This window comes from Aquarana catesbeiana, linkage group LG11, assembly GCF_042186555.1.
Source record: "Aquarana catesbeiana isolate 2022-GZ linkage group LG11, ASM4218655v1, whole genome shotgun sequence".
In the NCBI taxonomy this organism is placed as follows: Eukaryota; Metazoa; Chordata; class Amphibia; order Anura; family Ranidae; genus Aquarana; species Aquarana catesbeiana.
The window spans coordinates 251,566,131-251,584,215 of record NC_133334.1 but is presented as its reverse complement, the minus strand read 5'-3'; the positions used below and the strand labels follow the sequence as shown (position 1 = coordinate 251,584,215).

General features: G+C 47.0%; 1 protein-coding gene across 1 annotated transcript in view; it reads right to left on the bottom strand.

Annotated features, from left to right (window-relative positions):
• The window catches only part of LOC141112611 (CKLF-like MARVEL transmembrane domain-containing protein 3), a 38,110-nt gene extending 27,084 nt beyond the window's left edge, over window positions 1-11,026 (bottom strand). The window contains exon 1 of the mRNA XM_073605573.1: window positions 10,787-11,026. Within this exon, the coding sequence (XP_073461674.1) occupies window positions 10,787-10,897 (111 nt within the window). The 5' untranslated portion in view covers window positions 10,898-11,026. The remainder of the gene's footprint in view (window positions 1-10,786) is intronic.
• Window positions 11,027-18,085: the final 7,059 nt, after the last annotated feature.

Genomic DNA, 18,085 nt, shown 5'->3' with positions numbered 1-18,085 from the left:
ACAAAGTGACAGATAATTGTGAAGTGGAAGGTAAATGATTTTCAAAATATTTTACAAATAAATATGTGAAAAAGTGTGGGGTACATTTGTATTCAGAGTGACATTTTTGCTCATTCTTCTTTGCAAAATAGCTCAAGTTCTGTCAGATTGGATGGAGAGCGTCTGTGAACAGCAATTTTCAAGTCTTGCCACAAATTCTCAATTAGATTTAGGTCTGGACTTTGAGTGGGCCATTCTAACACATGAATATGCTTTGATCTAAACCATCCCATTGTAGCTCTGGCTGTATGTTTAGGGTCGTTGTCCTGCTGGAAGGTCAACCCCCGCCCCAGTCTCAAGTCTTTTGCAGACTCTAACGGGTTTTCTTCTAAGCTTGCCCTGTATTTGGCTCCAGCCATCTTCCTTTCCCCGCTGAAGAAAAGCATCCCGACAACATAATGCTGCCACCACCATGTTTCACAGTGGGGATGGTGTGATCAGGGTCATGTGCAGTGTTAGTTTTCCGCCACACATAGAGTTTTGCATTTAGATCAAATAGTTCAATTTTGATCTCACCTGACCAGAGCACCTTCTCCACATGTTTGCTGTGTCCCCCCCACATGGCTTCTTGCAAACTGCAAACATAACTTCTTATGGTTTTCTTTCCACAATGGCTTTCTTTTTGCCACTCTTCCATAAAGGCCAGATTTGTGGAGAGCACGACTAATAGTTGTCCTGTGGACAGATTCTCCCACTTGAGCTGTGGATCTCTGCAGCTCCTCCAGAGTTACCATGGGCCTCTAGACTAAAACCTAGGTGCGTCTTATGGAGCGAAAAATACGGTACTTGAGCCCGATCTCAATCCAGCGATCTGCATGAGAGCAGTGGCTCTCTCCCTCCTCATTGGACAGACAGGCCCCATCACCTGGTGACCAGGGTCAGGCTGGCCATAAGATTCAGATCTCCAATTCTTCATAGCAGCGACCTGTAAGTAAGCGGAAGAGCTGTGGAGCCTTTGGAAAGTGACAGAACCACCAAGGTGCTTCTTTGTGGATAAACTGTAGAGTTTGAGTCTGGTTCAAACCCTCTTCAAAAAAAAAAAAAAAAAAAAAAAAAACAGACATGAAGACTATAATGGGATAAGGACTGGGTGGGAGGAATAGTGTACAACTTATGGTGCAAGGACGGCACCTTGGCCTGGCAGTGGTGGTCAGGAGGGGCAGCTGCCCAGGGTTCAGTAGTAGGGGGGAAACCCCCGCACCCCATGTAAGCTCCAGAACCAGTGAGCTGTGGCTTTTTTATCTGCTTTAACCAGCTACTGTGCTCCAACATGTCCTCTCTCCACCCCATCCACCCACAGCTGTCACGAAAAACGCACCGTGCATGCGCAACAAACTAGCTGCTAGAGAGCAAGCAACTGGCCACACATGTGCAGCAAATGCTGAGTGCCAACCATGGGCAGCTGGAGCTAAGGGGGCAGAGAATAGTTTCAGAGTGGCACATCCATACTATGACATGCGTGGCGGGCACAGTTTAGCATCATTGCCCTGGATCAGCCTGTCCCGGTACTGGTGGCTGTGTAAATTGGTGTAATTTTGGTACTCTGATACCATATACTAGTTTGGAAAACACAAGGCTATAGTGCTGGAAACTAAAACCAAGGGCAAAAAAAACCCTGATAATTTCTCACTGCTACTTACCCTCAGTTCACATCTCTGCATTTGGTTGCGGGTATCGCAGTGAAAACGCACTGCCCTGCAGAATCACATGGGGCAGCGTTATTTGAAAAAGGTGCATGCAACTTGCAGAAATGGAGGCACAGCAGCAGTTCACTTGAATAAGCTGTTGTGCCCACGCAAACGCGGCACGCAAAAAACGCCAGGGTGTGAACCTAACGTAACTCAGCAACTGTCAGACTAATGTACAACAGTTAAAGCAGTTTGGTCATTGTTAGAAGAACTCCCACAACTCTATAATCCGGCTTCACATGTCACCAGCTTTGCATCGCAATGTTTGTGACATTCTGCAGGAAACACTTTTTTTTTCTATTATATGAATCTGAAAGTGACATAAACTTCATGACTGCTGCCGTCCCATAGAGCTCCATATCATGGACTCCCATCCAATAATACGCAGCACCCTGGGTGTAGCCACTGACCACCTCATCCCCCAACTCTCTGCTGTCCTGATGTCAACCAGAAATGGTGAAAGTGAAAACACATTCCCCATCTGGAAGAGGACTTCACCTCCCCCGCCCTCCTCCTCCCACACATGTGGATTGCATTAAGTGATAATAATGAGGCTGTGCGATTTCTGCAGCCACAGACAAGATGGGTTATAAATTAGGATGAAGCAGCCATGCTGTAGAAGATAAGATTGCAGAGGATAGAGTGCAGTGATGGGCCATTTCACTTTCTTGATATACAAGGGCCTCAAGCGTGACTCCTAAAATCACCAGGGGGGGGGGGGGGGGACATAATATTCAGTCAATGTAATACTGCAAAAACCTGACAGTGACAGCAGGCATGTTGCAAGAGATGGTCAGTGATTATGGGCATGCTGAAGCAGAAGTTTAGAGACTATGTACATGTTGCGGGAAATAGTCAGACTACAAGCATGCTGCAGAGGATGGTTAGACTAATGGCATGCTGTAGTTGATGGTAAGAGACTATGGGCAATGGGCATGCTGCAGGAGATGCCCAGAGACTATGAGCATTCTGCAGGAGATGCCCAGAGACTATGAGCATTCTGCAGGAGATGCCCAGAGACTATGAGCATTCTGCAGGAGATGCCCAGAGACTATGAGCATGCTGCAGGAGATGCCCAGAGACTATGAGCATTCTGCAGGAGATGCCCAGAGACTATGAGCATTCTGCAGGAGATGCCCAGAGACTATGAGCATTCTGCAGGAGATGCCCAGAGACTATGAGCATTCTGCAGGAGATGCCCAGAGACTGAGCATGCTGCAGGAGATGCCAAGAGACTATGAGCAACCTGGAGGAGAAGGTCAGAGCCTGAGCATGCTGCAGGAGATGGTTAGAGACTGAGAGCATGTTGTAGGAGATGGTTAGAGACTGAGAGCATGCTGCATGAAATGGTCAGGACTACGCACATGCTGCAGAAGATGTTTAGAGACTATGGGCATGCTGCAGGAGATGGTCAGAGACTATGAGCATGTTGCAGGACATGCCTAGAGACTATGAGCATGCTGCAGGAGAAGGTCAGAGACCTTCACATGCTGCAGGAGATGCCTAGGGACTATGAGAATGCTGCAGGAGATGTTCAGAGACTGAGCATGCTGCAGAAGATAGTCAGAGACTACAGTCATGCTGTAGGAGATAGTAAGAAACTAAGGACATGCTGTAGGAGATGGTCAGAGACTATGAGCATATTGCAGGAGATGGTTAGAGACTATGGGCATGCGGCAAAAAATGGTCAGGACTATGCACATGCTGCAGAAGATGATTAGAGACTAAGCACATGTGGCAAGAAATGGTTAGAGACTATGGGCATGCTGCAGGAGATGGACAGAGACTATAGTTGGAGACTGCAAATATGCTATAGAAGTGGTTGGTGACTGAGGACCCAATTCAGAAGACATGGACTGTGGACACATTACATCAGACTGCTAGAGATCATTGCAGTGCATTTTGAAAAACACAGACCACTCTCTGCATGGGCCCTGAGGGCTCCACAGAAAACCCCAAAGGGCCACAGATTGAGCACCAGGGATGGGATGTAGAGGAGCCCAGATCAGGGCGATGCACACTCTGGGACAGGAACGTCAAACTTAGATGAAATATTGGGTTGAACTGAGAGGATGACATCATGGAGGGGGCCACATTATGTCTAATGGGGGCCACACCTACCTAATTCAAAACATTTTATGAGAAAGTATTTAGTGGCAGAATTACGTATGGACTAGGGAGTCATTATTTACCACCTGGAGAACAGCTGGGGGGGGGGGGGGGGGGGGCGTTCGTTTTACTCCATAAACTACTGAGGGCCACAGAGAGGGAGCGCGGAGGGCCCCGTGTGGCCCATAAAACCCAAGTGTGATGTGTCTGTTCTGGGTGGGAAAAGAACCCAGAAAAGAAGACTTGTCCAGGAGACATCGCAAGGTGGCCGGGTTGGGAATACACATCCCACAATATTCCTGTCTATAGCCAGCCCACTACAACCTAACTACCCAGAACCCAAATACTTAACTAGTCAACAGTTCCTTGTAAATCCACAACTTTATAAAATCATGTTGGATGCAGCAGGCTTGACCCCCTCGTCAGTTTTTTCTTCTTGACTGTGTCCCATTCCCTTCACTTCCTGTCCTGGAGACACAACAGGAAGTCAGCAGATATCTCTCCAAAGAAATCGCAAATCCCTTCACTGCAACAGATGTCCCCAAAGGAAGATTCCCTTCTGTGGACAATCACAGAAGGTTGTCCTGTTCTGGTGACAACCAGAAAATATTGGACTTGCCATCACTCTCTGTCACAGTGACCGGGGCCAATCAGGACAAATAGAGAAGGTGAATCTCCCCAGCGGAGACACAGACAGCAGGTAAAACCTGACAGGGGTTCTATACCTTCCCTACCCTTTCCTGTCCAAAAACTACAAACAAAAAAAACAAAAAACATTTTTTTGGCTAGAGATACACTTTAACCCTTTCATGACTAAGCCTATTTTTGAAATTTGGTGTTTACAAGTTAAAATCCGTATTTTTTGCTAGAAAATTACTTAGAACCCCCAAACATTATATATATTTTTTTAGCAGAGAATCTAGAGAATAAAATGGCGATTGTTGCAATATTTTTTATCACACGGTATTTGTGCAGCGGTGTTTTAAACGCAAATTTTTGGAAAAGTGACACTTTCATGAATTTTAAAAAATCCAAACAGTAAAGTTACCCCAATTTTTTTGTATAACGTGAAAGATGTTACGCCGAGTAAATAGATACCAAACATGTCACCTTTTATAATTGCACGCACTCGTGGAATGGTGACGAACTACGGTACCTTTGAATTTCCATAGGCGACGCTTTAAAAATTTTTTACGGTTACCAGGTTTGAGCTACAGAGAAGGTCTAGGGCTAGAATTATTGCTCTCGCTCTGACGATCGCGGCGATACCTCACATGTGTGGTTTGAACACCGTTTACATATGCGGGCGCGACTTCCGTATGCATTTTCTTCGCTGCACGAGCTCGCGGGGACGGGGGCACTTTAAACATTTTTTTTTTTAATTTATTTTATTTATTTTTGTACTTTATAAATTGTGTTTAAAATTTTTTTTTTTTTTACTTTTATTGCTGTCACAAGCAATGTAAACATCCCTTGTGACAGTAATAGGTGGTGACAGGTACTCTTTATGGAGGGATGGGGGGTCTAAAAGACCCCCGATCCCTCCTTTACACTTCAAAGTATTCAGATCGCCGAAAACGGCGATTCTGAATACTGTGTACTTTTTTAAATTCGGCGCCATTGGCAGCCGAGTAAACGGGAAGTGACGTCATGACGTCGCTTCCGCGTTTACAACAAGAAGGCAGGAACGAAGCCGCTCACAGCTTCGTTCCAGCCCGCCCCCAGCCGCCAAAGGCAGCCGAACGGACACCGGGCCTCCCGATCGCACGGGAGGCCCGGTAACAGCGGCGGGAGGCGGCGGGAGGGGGGGGGATGTCCCTTCCCGCTCCTCCGGTATAACAGCCGAGCGGCTTTTAGCCGCATCGGTTGTTATACACGGGTAGCCGCTCGCCCGCTGTAAACAACGGTACTGGGATGATGCCTGCAGCTGCGGGCATCATCCCGGTATAACCCCGGAAAGCCGAGTACGCATATCTGCGTACGGCCGGCGGGAAGGGGTTAAAGCCCAACTCCGGCCTCTCCTTCACAATGATGGTTCTCTCCATCTCCACCTCTTCTCTGGAGCAGCCATAATGATATAGACAGCGGCATTCATGTCATCACGTCATAGTGTCACTGGAGGGCGCTACTGAGAAAATCACACCAAGTCCACCTAGTTAAAGCAGAATTTCATCCTAGAAGGGAAGAACCACTTTTTTTTTTTTGCTTGCATATAATTGGATGATGAAAGTCAACACAGCTTCTGCTCATTTACTAAGCTCTGGAGCAACTGTACTTGCAGAGTGCACAGTCCATTTGTCTTTAGGCCCCTTTCACACTTGTGCGACTTTGGACATCAGAGTCGCATGAAATGTCGTATCCCACGATTCCCAATCATATCTGTGCGACTTCAAGCCGCACTGACTTCAAAGTAATCCCTGTACGACTTTGGTCCGACTTTGATGCGAGTTGAGGTCCACAGACCTCAAGTTTCCACAGGCATTCCCTTAAAGGCTCCATTTCCAATACTGTGAGTTGTTGTGCGACTTGACACATGTGAAGTTGCATGACAAGTCAAAATCCATGTATTTCAATGGTCCCCATTCTAATTGGTGCGACTCAAGTCGCAGCGACTCCAAAAAAGGTTTTTGTACTACTTTGTTCTGACTTCGGTGCAACTTGTTCTCCCATGGTTCTCACCAGTCGCATGACATTGCATCAAAAATCGCATTGCAAAGTCGCAGTGTAAATCGTGCGACTTTAAGGTCGCAATAGTGGAAACCGAGCCAAATTATGTCAAAATCGCAGGGGCAAAATCATGCGACTTTCAAGTTGCGGCAGTGTGAAAGGGGCCTTAGGCTAAATTCACACTTGTAGGACTCCAAAGTTGCACTAAATTAGGAGTGCAGCTTTGACACAACTTTGGATGGGTGCAACTTGGATACGACTTTGGCTTTGACCAGTGATAATGGACAACTGTTGCACACAAGTTGCATTGTATAACATTCAGGTACAACTTTCATGCAACTTTTGAGGGTTAACATTGAAGTCTATGGCCCTCAAGTTGCATGAAAGCCGGATCAAAAGTAGTGCATGAACTACTCTGAAGTCGCTGCAACTTTGAGTCGCACGTATATGAATGGTTATCATTGGAAAACATTTGTTTTTGATTATTTTGATTAATTTTGATGTCCAAAGTTGCATGAAAAGTTGCATGAAAAGTTGCACACGTGTGAATGGAGCCTCAGCCCCCTGGTCATAACGGTGCGACTTGTCATGCAATTTGACAGTTTCAAATCGAGTGACAAGTTGCACCCTATTGTCTGCATTGGAAGCGGTCAAATCGGTGCCACTCCTTGAAAGTGGTTCCTGCTCTACTATTTGCAAGTTCAGGTGCGACTTGCATAGGAATGTGTGCATGAAGTTGCACAGATGTCCTTTAAGTAGCACAATTTCAATGTCACAATCGGTGTGACCGGGGTGGTCAGTGCTCTGGACTGAGACAAGTATACACTATAGACTGCAGGAGTCTCAAACTGGCGGCCCTCCAGCTGTTGCAAAACTACAAGTCCCATGAGGCATTGCAAGGCTGACAGTTACAAGCATGACTCCCTCAGGCAGAGGCATGATGGGACTTGTAGTTTCACAAACAGCTGGAGGGCCCCTGCTATAGAGGGACATGCTTTGTTCAGATTTCATGTCTGAGCATTACAACCACTTTACGTGGTGCTGGGTGTCATTCAGTTCAGAAGACTGAGGACATCTTGTGGCGGAGAAGATGTACTGCAGAGGTCAGCACCAGATTGAAGGTGACTGTTGCAGCCTTGCTGATTTTTTTTTTTTTTGGGGGGGGGGTGAACATTAGAGATTAAAAAAAAAAAAAAAAAAAAAAAACAGACTGGAGTTGGCCTTTAAAACGACACTGTTGGCTTTTTCCTTTTTTGCTCATTAGATTTCCCTCTCGCTCACAATCACGTCATTGAACACAATGATTTTAGTGTCTTACAAACCACAGGAGGGGATTACAGGAAGACGCCACTGCTGACTTCTCTATAAACAGACATCAGATAGGAGTCTAAAAGAAAGACAATATTTGTTTGTCTAATGGTGGCCATACACATAACAATCTGATTGAATGATTCTTCACAGAATCAGATAATACAATGAGATCAATGATGCACTACATAGCTGATGGTAGAGTTAAAGGAGATTGTACAATCAGATTGTATGGTGTATGGTCTGCCTTAGAAGGACTGTGTGAAAGGTTATTTGAAGAAAAGATCGCTCTCAGACAAATGTCGACAAAAACAATCGATCTGTAGAGTTGGAAGTTTCCATCATTTCAATGAATTTTGTGTCTATTGTTCCATCTGATGATACTGTAATGATTGTACACTATCGAGATTTGCTGTACCGGGAGGGATCCTCTGACCAGGGATGTCTGAGGTCTGTGATGAGCAATGAGATCACATCATATGAGAGATCCACCAACAGAAGCTGCAAGCAGAGCAGATTACCCGGGATCTACTGAGCGGAGGCTGTAAGATCATCGAGGAGCGCCACTGGCAGAGCCTGATCACAGCTGGGATCAATAATATCAGATCAAAAAGAGGGATCCGCCCACAAACATTGAGGGTTAGAAAGACATTGTACAAAGGATCCACTGACAGAAGATTAGTAGATTTAGTACCAGATCATATGAGAGATCCACTGACAGAAGCTGCAAGCAGACCATACTGGGGATCCACCGAGTGTTCAGCAGAAGCTACAAACAGATCATAGCAGGAATCTACTAACAGACATTGAGCAGAGCTGGGATCAAAGATATTAGATCAAATGAGGAATCTACTAACAGACATTCAGCAGAATTAGAATCACATTGAGGGATCCAGTGCCAACAGCTAAGCTGAGCTAGAATGGATCACATGAAGGATCCACTGGCAGAATGTGAGTGGTTAGGATCCGATCACATAGAGGGATCTGTAGTGCCAAAAGCTAAGCAGAGTAAATATCAGGTCATGAGGGATCCACTGACAGGAGCCGGGCAGAGCTAGAATCAGATGAAGGATCCATTGGCAGAACTTGAGCAATTAGGATCAGATGGGGGATCCAGTGCCAACAGCTGAGCAGGGCGGATATCCAATCTTATGAAGGATCCACTGACAGATTAGCCGATTGAAGATCAGATCATAATAGGGATCCATTGAGATGTTGAGAAGCGCTGAGAGCAGATCTTGGGAGGGATCTTGATCAGATCATATAAGGGATTGGCTGATAGGATTTGAGCAAAGTTAGAAGAGATGATATGCAGATTGAGGACCAGATCATGTGAGGGATCCACAGAGACAGGATCAGATTTTTAGGAGGGATCCACTTCCAGAGGGTCAGCAGATTTAGCAGGGGGGTCATATGATGGATCTACTGGCAAAGCAGAGTAATGCCCCGTACACACGGTCGGACATTGAATGGACATTCCGACAACAAAATCCTAGGATTTTTTCGGATGGATGTTGGCTCAAACTTGTCTTGCATACACACAGTCACACAAAGTTGTCGGAAAATCCGATCGTTCTGAGCGCGGTGACGTAAAACACGTACGTCGGGACTATAAACGGGGCAGTGGCCAATAGCTTTCATCTCTTTATTTATTCTGAGCATGCGTGGCACTTTGTCCGTCGGATTTGTGTACACACGATCGGAATTTCCGACAACGGATTTTGTTGTCGGAAAATTTTATCTCCTGCTCTCCAACTTTGTGTGTCGGAAAATCCGATGGAAAATGTCCGATGGAGCCCACACACGGTCCGAATTTCCGACAACACGCTCCGATCGGACATTTTCCATCGGAAAATCCAACCGTGTGTACGGAGCATTAGACTATAATATAGAGGGGATCCAAGGTGCCAACAGCTAAGTATGAATATCAGATCACGAGGGATCCACTGACAGGAGACGGGAAGAGCTGGAATCAGATCAGATGAGGGATCCACTGAGATATTGTGAAGAGCTGGGAGCAAATCTCATAAGGGATCCACTGACAGATGTTGAGCAAATCCAGACCAGATCAGATCAGATCATATGAGGGATCTAGAAGCAGAATCTCTGCAGTGTGAGGAGCAGATCCTGTGAGGGATCCACTGAGAGGAGGGATGAGAGTTCAGTCATATGATGGATCTATTAGTAAAAGTTGATGGGAGTGAGGAGCGGGACGGAGGAGTGAGGAGCGGGACGGAGGAGTGAGGAGCGGGACGGAGGAGTGAGGAGCGGGACGGAGGAGTGAGGAGCGGGACGGAGGAGTGAGGAGAGGGACGGAGGAGTGAAGAGAGGGACGAGGAGTGAGGAGCGGGACGGAGGAGTGAGGAGCGGGACAGAGGAGTGAGGAGCGGGACGGAGGAGTGAGGAGCGGGACGGAGGAGTGAGGAGAGGGACGGAGGAGTGAGGAGCGGGACGGAGGAGTGAAGAGAGGGACGGAGGAGTGAAGAGAGGGAGGAGGAGTGAGGAGAGTGATGAGGGACGAGGGATGAGGAGTGAGGAGAGGGACGGAGGAGTGAGGAGAGGGACGGAGGAGTGAGGAGAGGGATGGAGGAGTGAAGAGAGGGATGGAGGAGTGAAGAGAGGGACGAGGAGTGAAGAGAGGGACGGAGGAGTGAGGAGCGGGACGGAGGAGTGAGGAGCGGGACGGAGGAGTGAGGAGCGGGACGGAGGAGTGAGGAGAGGGATGGAGGAGTGAGGAGCGGGACGGAGGAGTGAGGAGAGGGATGGAGGAGTGAAGAGAGGGACGAGGAGTGAGGAGAGTGATGAGGAGGGATCCAGTGACAGGAGATCGGAGGAGGGATCTGATAAGTTGGTGGATCCGGAATGTGAGATCCGTGTAGGGAGGATGAATGATCGGAGGATGGGGGTCGGTCGGTAGGTCGGGGAGTCGGTCGGTAGGTCGGGGGATGGGAGTCAGTCGGTCGGTCGGTACTCACCCACTCGGCCAGCAGTAGTTGCCCCTTGCGGGAGGTGATGAAGTCTCTCCCGGGGATGAGGGCTCGGAGGGCGGATCGGGGGGGGCTGGCCTCACTCTCGGGGTCCCCCATGCTCTCTCCTCGGTCGGTCTCCGGAGCGGAAATGGTGACAATACGGAAACGTTCTCTGATGAGCGAAGTGTGAATTAACCCCTCCGCCGCCGCAACCCACTTCCTGCCCTCCCCCCCCTCCGGTCATGTCCCTTCACCACCGCCCGGCACACCAAGGGTCACCCCCTCCTCCTCCTCTGGGATGTCAGTGGTGAAGGGGTTAATGGGGGTCAGTGTAGATGAGGAGGAGGAGGAGATGGGGGGTCATCTTCACCCACAAACACCACCTGTCCTCCTATAGGTGAGGACTTATCATTGGAAGTGCCAATTCCAGGACTGTCATCCTCATCCTTCATACTGAACACCCCCCCCTCCACACACACAAATCACCCCTCCTACCACAGATCCTTTACCCTTCAGCACACCCCCCCCAAAACAAAAACCCTCCTAGCACACATACCCCCCCCTCTTAGTACTAACCCCCCCCCCCCAAAAAAAAAAGTTCCCCTCCTAGTACTTATCTCCCCCCCCAACCAAATATATTTTTCCCCCCCTCCTAACACAAATCCTCACCCCTTCAAATCCCTCAAATTTCCTCTCCAAGTACAGATCCTCATCCCCCTCCCAGCACAAATTCCCACCCCATCCCCACTCCTAGCATGAATCTCCCCTCCCCCCAAAAAATAATCCCCTCCCCAATCGTCCCTACTAACACAAATCTCCCCCAACCCCCCCTCCCCCCCCAAAATAATTGAGCACTAATCTGCATGTTTATCTCTGAAGCACAAATCCCTCTCCTCCAAGTACAAATCCGCTTCCCTACTGAAATACCCCCAGCACAACCCCCCCCCCCCCCCCCGAAAAAAAAAATCACCCCTCCTACCGCAAATCATCTACCTTTCAAATTTCCTCTCTATGCGCACATCCTCATCCCCCCTCAGCACAAATCCCCCATCCCTACTCCAAGCACAAATCCCCCCCCCCAAAAAAAAACACCCCTCCTAACAAAAATCCTCTGCCCTTCAAACCCCTAAAATTTGCTGTCTGAGTACACATCCTTATCCCCCCTCCTAGCATAACCCCCCCCCTCCAGAAAAACAATTAATTCTCCATCCCCCCCCTCCTAGCACAATTCCTCCCCTCCCAAAAATTCCCTTCCTAGTACAAATACCCCCCACCCCCCCTCCTAGCACAAATTCTCCCCTCCTAGCACAAATCCTCGCCTAAAAAAAAAATTGAGCACTAATCTGCATGTTTATCTCCTAAGCACAACCCCCCCTCCTCCAAGTACAAATCCCCTCCTAGCACAAATCCTGCCCTCCCAAAAAAATAAACTCCTCCCCAATCCCCTCCCAGAACCCCTTATAGTGACCTCACACAATTTTTTTTTTATTCAATTGTGCAGTTCATCTAGGCTCCATTCACTGCGCTTTCCGATCGTGAAGCAAACTGCACAGAAAACCTGCAAACGTGCATTGCGCTTGTGTTTCCAATAAATGGTAATGAACCCTCGAGGGCGAGTAGCGCACACTCATTTGCGCACATTATGTCAGTCTGAAAAAGCACCAAAAAGCGCTATAAACACACCACAGTCCACTCCAAACAAGTACAGGAGCTTCTTTGGGGCGTTTGTCACACATAGGGCGGCCCATTTAAGTGAAGGTGCTGTCCGCGGCAATCCGCGATAACGTGTGAAAAACGCATAAAGAAAATACATTCGGGAACACGAGTTCCAGCTACACACAGATATAAGTGGAGCCCTAAAAAAACATCAGATCTGTAAACAATGGAGTAGGCATAACTTACCAGCCAATCGTTTTAGACTCAGTTTAGATTGGATTCAATCAAAGATCAGCCAGGGTGGAAAATTATCAATTTGGCTTCGATCGGCAGCACTGAGATACTTTGTGAAGTGAATCCCATTTCAATCGATCAGATTACAAAATTACACACAGCTGATCACAGATCACGGTAAAGATCCAATCACAGCTGATCACATGTAATCAGACTTGCCAGTTATTGGCATTCCTTTCCTCACACACTGTCACTGTGTGAGAAAAGAATTGCTGATAAGCTGACAATACATTGTTTACACCAATAACCATACCAGTACCCATCAGTGCTGCCTCATCAGTAACCATCAGTGCTGCCTCATCAGTAACCATCAGTGCTGCCTCATCAGTAACCATCAGTGCAGCCTCATTAGTGCCCATCAGTGTAGCTTATCATTACCCATCAGTGCTGCCTCATCAGTGAAGCTTATCAGTGCCCATCAGTGCAGCTTATCAGTACCCATCAGTGCTGCCTCATCAGTGCAGCCTCATTAGTACCCATCAGTGTAGCTTATCAGTACCCATCAGTGCCGCCTCATCAGTGCCCATCAGTGTAGCTTATCAGTACCCATCAGTGCTGCCTCATCAGTGCCCCTCAGTGCAGCCTTATTAGTGCCCATCAGTGCAGCTTATCAGTACCCATCAGTGCTGCCTCATCAGTGCCCATCAATGCAGCCTCATTAGTACCCATCAGTGTAGCTTATCAGTACCCATCAGTGCTGCCTTATCAGTTCCCATCAGTGGGTGATTACCCATTTAGGAGCATCTCTCCAAAAATGAAATTTTTGTTGCAGAGGATGCCTAAAATCTGATGAGGCACCACCGATGAGGCTGCACTTATATGCAGCACTAACAGGCATCGCTGATGGGCACAGACAGGCAGCACCGATGGGCACAGATAGATGGCAATGATGGACACTGATGGGCACTGATAGGTGATCACCTATTTAGGAGCATCTCGCCAAAAATTACATTTTTGTTGCAAAGGATGCCTAGAATCTGATGAGGAGGCACTGATATGCGGCACTAATGGGCACTGATGAGCATCACTGGTGGACACTGACACTGACACTGACTTTGCTAAATAGCAAAGAGGAGGTGCTGCTCATTTTCCAGAAACCACTACGTTTTCTGGAACCCATTTTCCGGCTCCGCTTCTGTTGGTAGAGAGGGGACGTCCCGGCCCGGTAGAGGCTCTACCCTTGCCTCCAACTCTTCACCACTTCGCCCTGGGTGGCATTAAGCTCCATTGATTCTATGCTCATGGCAGTAGAATCCAACTTCTCTGGTAAGCGTATTCTATCTACTCGCTCAAATTGATGTTATACCAGCTGAAGGTTGAGAAGCGGAGAGGATTGATATACGGATTATCCCTTTTTATTGTGGACTTTTTTGTTCCTTTGGATCACATATCTGTTTTTCCTGGGACATTACGTCCATATGCATTTTGAATTATTAATATTTTTTGTGTGTTTCTAGCGCTACAATTTATTCTTTAATTTGTTTTTCCTTTTTGTCATATGGTTTTGTAGCAGCTGTTTTCATTTCTTTTGGGTAGCGCATTAATCATCCCCTTCCACACTATATGCTATATTATGTTTCTTATTTGCTATGTTTTTTCCCACATTGATCCTTTGTATTTGAGTCGTTGACTAAGAATAAAAGAATGCTTGGAAAAAAGTCAAAAATAATTCGGACCTCCTTCTGTGTGTATCAGGAGAATCCAACCAAAATCATGAACCCGGAAAGGATTGAACCCAAAAGATGAAATATACCGATTGTTTGGTTCGGGCAAATATACTGACAATAGGTACAGGAGCTGCATGGAAAGGTCCCTCTAGCTGTATCAGAATAATTTTAGTTGGTGAAGAAAAATGACTTGAGACGAATCTATCATGAAAGGGGGGGGCAGGGGGTCTGTCTATATGTCATTTGGGGGTGTGATGGAACGATCCTGGCAATTTTAGGATCTGATGTTAGAAGGTGCCAATATCTCTGGATGTATCCCCAACATCCGCATGCTGCCCATGCTTTGTTGCCGTCATTCTTCTGTGTGGATGATTATCTGATCTATTAGGCCCCTTTCACACAATCGGCCAGCAAAGATCAGCCTTTCATGCTGTTTTTCAGGTGGATCTGAGCGGGCCACCCATTGACTTGTATGGGCAGGCGGATGTCAGTGGAGATGTGTCTGCTGAGACCCTCCTGCCATCCGATCCGACAAGATCCGCTGAAAACAGACCATATCGCCATCCGTCCAGCGGCTCGGATCCAATGAAAACGGACATGCTGTCTGTTTTCATCCGATCTGCCCATAGAGAACAGCGGGGCACTGACAGGTCCATCCCTTCACAGTGATCAGAGACGGACCTGTCATCCGCCAGGTCAGTGGGGATCAACGGAGCGATCTACCCCCCCGTGTGAAAGGGGCCCTTAGACAGGGAAGGAGGATCCCCACCTTGCCAACATCCAAAGTGGGAAAAAAGAATTGAGAAAGTGGGCTAAACCCTCTCAAAAAATGGTGGATTTTATGGGCACAATATAAGGCAGTATATGTGAAACAAAATAAACTTTATTACAATCATTGTTAAAAATGCACACTTATTTAAAATCACTACTTAAAGCGGAGGTCCTCCCACCGCTGCAAAAATTAAAAGCCAGCAGCTGCACATACTGCAGCTGCTGACTTTTAATAATCGGACACTTACCTGTCCTGTAGTCCAGCGATGTCGGCACTGCATGCCGCCTCCATTGGGAGTAAGGGAACCCGGTAGTGTAGCCTTACGGCTTCACGCTGGGAACCCTACTGTGCATGCATGAGGCTCCGCTCCTCTCTCCTACTGGCCCGGTTGGCCGGGGAAGGAGGAGGGAGCCTGGGCAGTGACGTCAATACCCGCAGCTGAGGCTCCCAGAAGGGGGAACAGGATACCTGTGAAAAACAGGTATCCTCCCCCCCGAAAGGTGCCAAATGTGGCACCGGAGGGAGGGAGGAGTACAACGAGCGGAAGTTCCACTTTTGGGTGGAACTCCGCTTTAACAGTAGCTAAACAGAAACCCAATTACAAACGTGGAGGCATGGATCCAATCATATAGGCGTGAAATGTCCAACAAAATGTAGGAAAGTAAGTATACATATGAAAACAGTCAGGTCCATAACCCCATGCGTGCTTGTCAACGCGTTGCAGAAAAGATTTGCTTCCTCAGGACAGATTGGGTAGGTGTTACTGAAAATTAAAATCTGATTAACCTCAGAAAGGTAGATAGTGGTCTGGAACAGATCCAGAGAATGGACAACTGGGCCTTCAAATGTGGACCCTAAATTGCCAAATGGTACAAGGTGTCCAAAACCCAACAATAGGCCGACGGGAAGACACCTCCCAGGGTGGCCAATGAATATTATATCATCTAGTAACTCTATTAGAGCACGAACATCAATATGGGTTCACCAGGAGATAAATAGAGGTGGACCCGATTATAGTTTAAATATCTGGGAAAATTAGGGGGCCCAGTAGAGATGGGTAGATATCAGTGTAGCCGTACTATAATCTTTATGAATCTTTATGTTACATCCAACAAAATTGGGATTTATCCTAAGGCAACCAAGACATAGAAAAGCGTTCCTCAAAAATATGATTTACTCAAAGCATGTATTTTTGCCACCCAAATGCATTATTTTACATTTTTCTACATTGAACCTCATTTGCCATGTAGTTGCCCACCCCATTAATTTGTTCAGATCTTCTTGAAAGGTTTCCACATCCTGCAGAGAAGTTATTGCCCTGCTTAGCTTAGTGTAGTCCGCAAATACAGAGATTGAACTGTTTACCCCATCCTCCAGGTCGTTTATGAACAAATTAAATAGGATTGGTCCCAGCACAGAACCCTGGGGGACCCCACTACCCACCCCTGACCATTTCGAGTATTCCCCATTTATCACCACCCTCTGAACTTGTCCCTGTAGCCAGGCTTCAATCCATGTACTCACACTATGGTCCATTTCAACTGACCTTATTTTGTACAAAAAACGTTTATGGCAAACTGTGTCAAATGCTTTTGCAAAATCCAGATATGCCACATCTATGGGCCTTCCTTTAGATGGCAACTCACTTCCTCATAGAAGGTTAATAGATTGGTTTGGCAAGAACGATTCTTCATTAATCCATTCTGATTATTACTGCTAATGATACTGTTCTCATTACTAAAATCTTGTATATAGTCCCTTATCAACCCCTCGAAAGAGCTTGCATACTATTAATGTTAGGCTAACTGGTCTTTAATTCCCAAGGATGTATTTTGGGCCCTTTTTAAATATTGGTGCTACATTGGCTTTTCTCCAATCTGCTGGTACCATTCCAGTCAGTAGACTGTCAGTAAAAATTAGGAACAATGGTCTGGCAATTACTTGACTGAATTCCCTAAATACCCTTGGGTGCAAGCTATACGGTCCCGGGGATTTATTAATGTTAATTTTCCCAAGACTATTTCTAATTCTGTCCTCTGTTAACCATGAGGGTGCTTCCTGTGTTGTGTCATGAGGATAAACACTGCAGTTTTGGTTACTGAAGCATGCACTCGCAGACCCATATGCACCCGCAGACCCACATGCACCCGCAGACCCACATGCACTCACACTACACAAGTACTCACAATACACAGGTACACACAATACACAAGTATACACAATACACAGGTACTAACGATCCCCACCACTACTGGTGTCAGTGGGAAAATGAGTTACCCATCTTTGGTGTCATTGGGAGGAATAGTACCCCATCATCAGTGTCAGTGAGAGGAATAGTACCCCATCTCTGGTGTCAGTGGGAGAATTAGTTCCCCAACTCTTTTGTCAGTGGGATGGGTAGTACCTCACCATCAGTGTCAGTGGGAGAAATAGTCACCCATGGTGTCATTGGGAGGAATAGTTCCCCATAATTGATGTCAATGGGAGAATTCGTTCCCCAACTCTGGTGTCAGTGGGGTGAGTAGTACCCCATCATCAGTGTCAGTGGGAGAATTATTTACCCATCTTTGTCATTGGGAAGGAATAGTACCCCATCATCAGTGTCAGTGAGAGGAATAGTACCCCATCATCAGTGTCAGCGGGAGGAATAGTACCCCATCATCAGTGTCAGTGAGAGGAATAGTACCCCATCATCAGTGTCAGCGGGAGGAATAGTACCCCATCATCAGTGTCAGTGAGAGGAATAGTACCCCATCATCAGTGTCAGTGGGAGGAATAGTTTTCCACCTCTGGTGTCAGTGGGAGAATTAGTGCCCCATAATTGGTGTCACTGAGAGGAATAATGCCTCAACTCTGGTGTCAGTTGGATGTTCAATAGGAGAAGTGATAGTGCCCTATCATTGGTGCCAGTGGGAA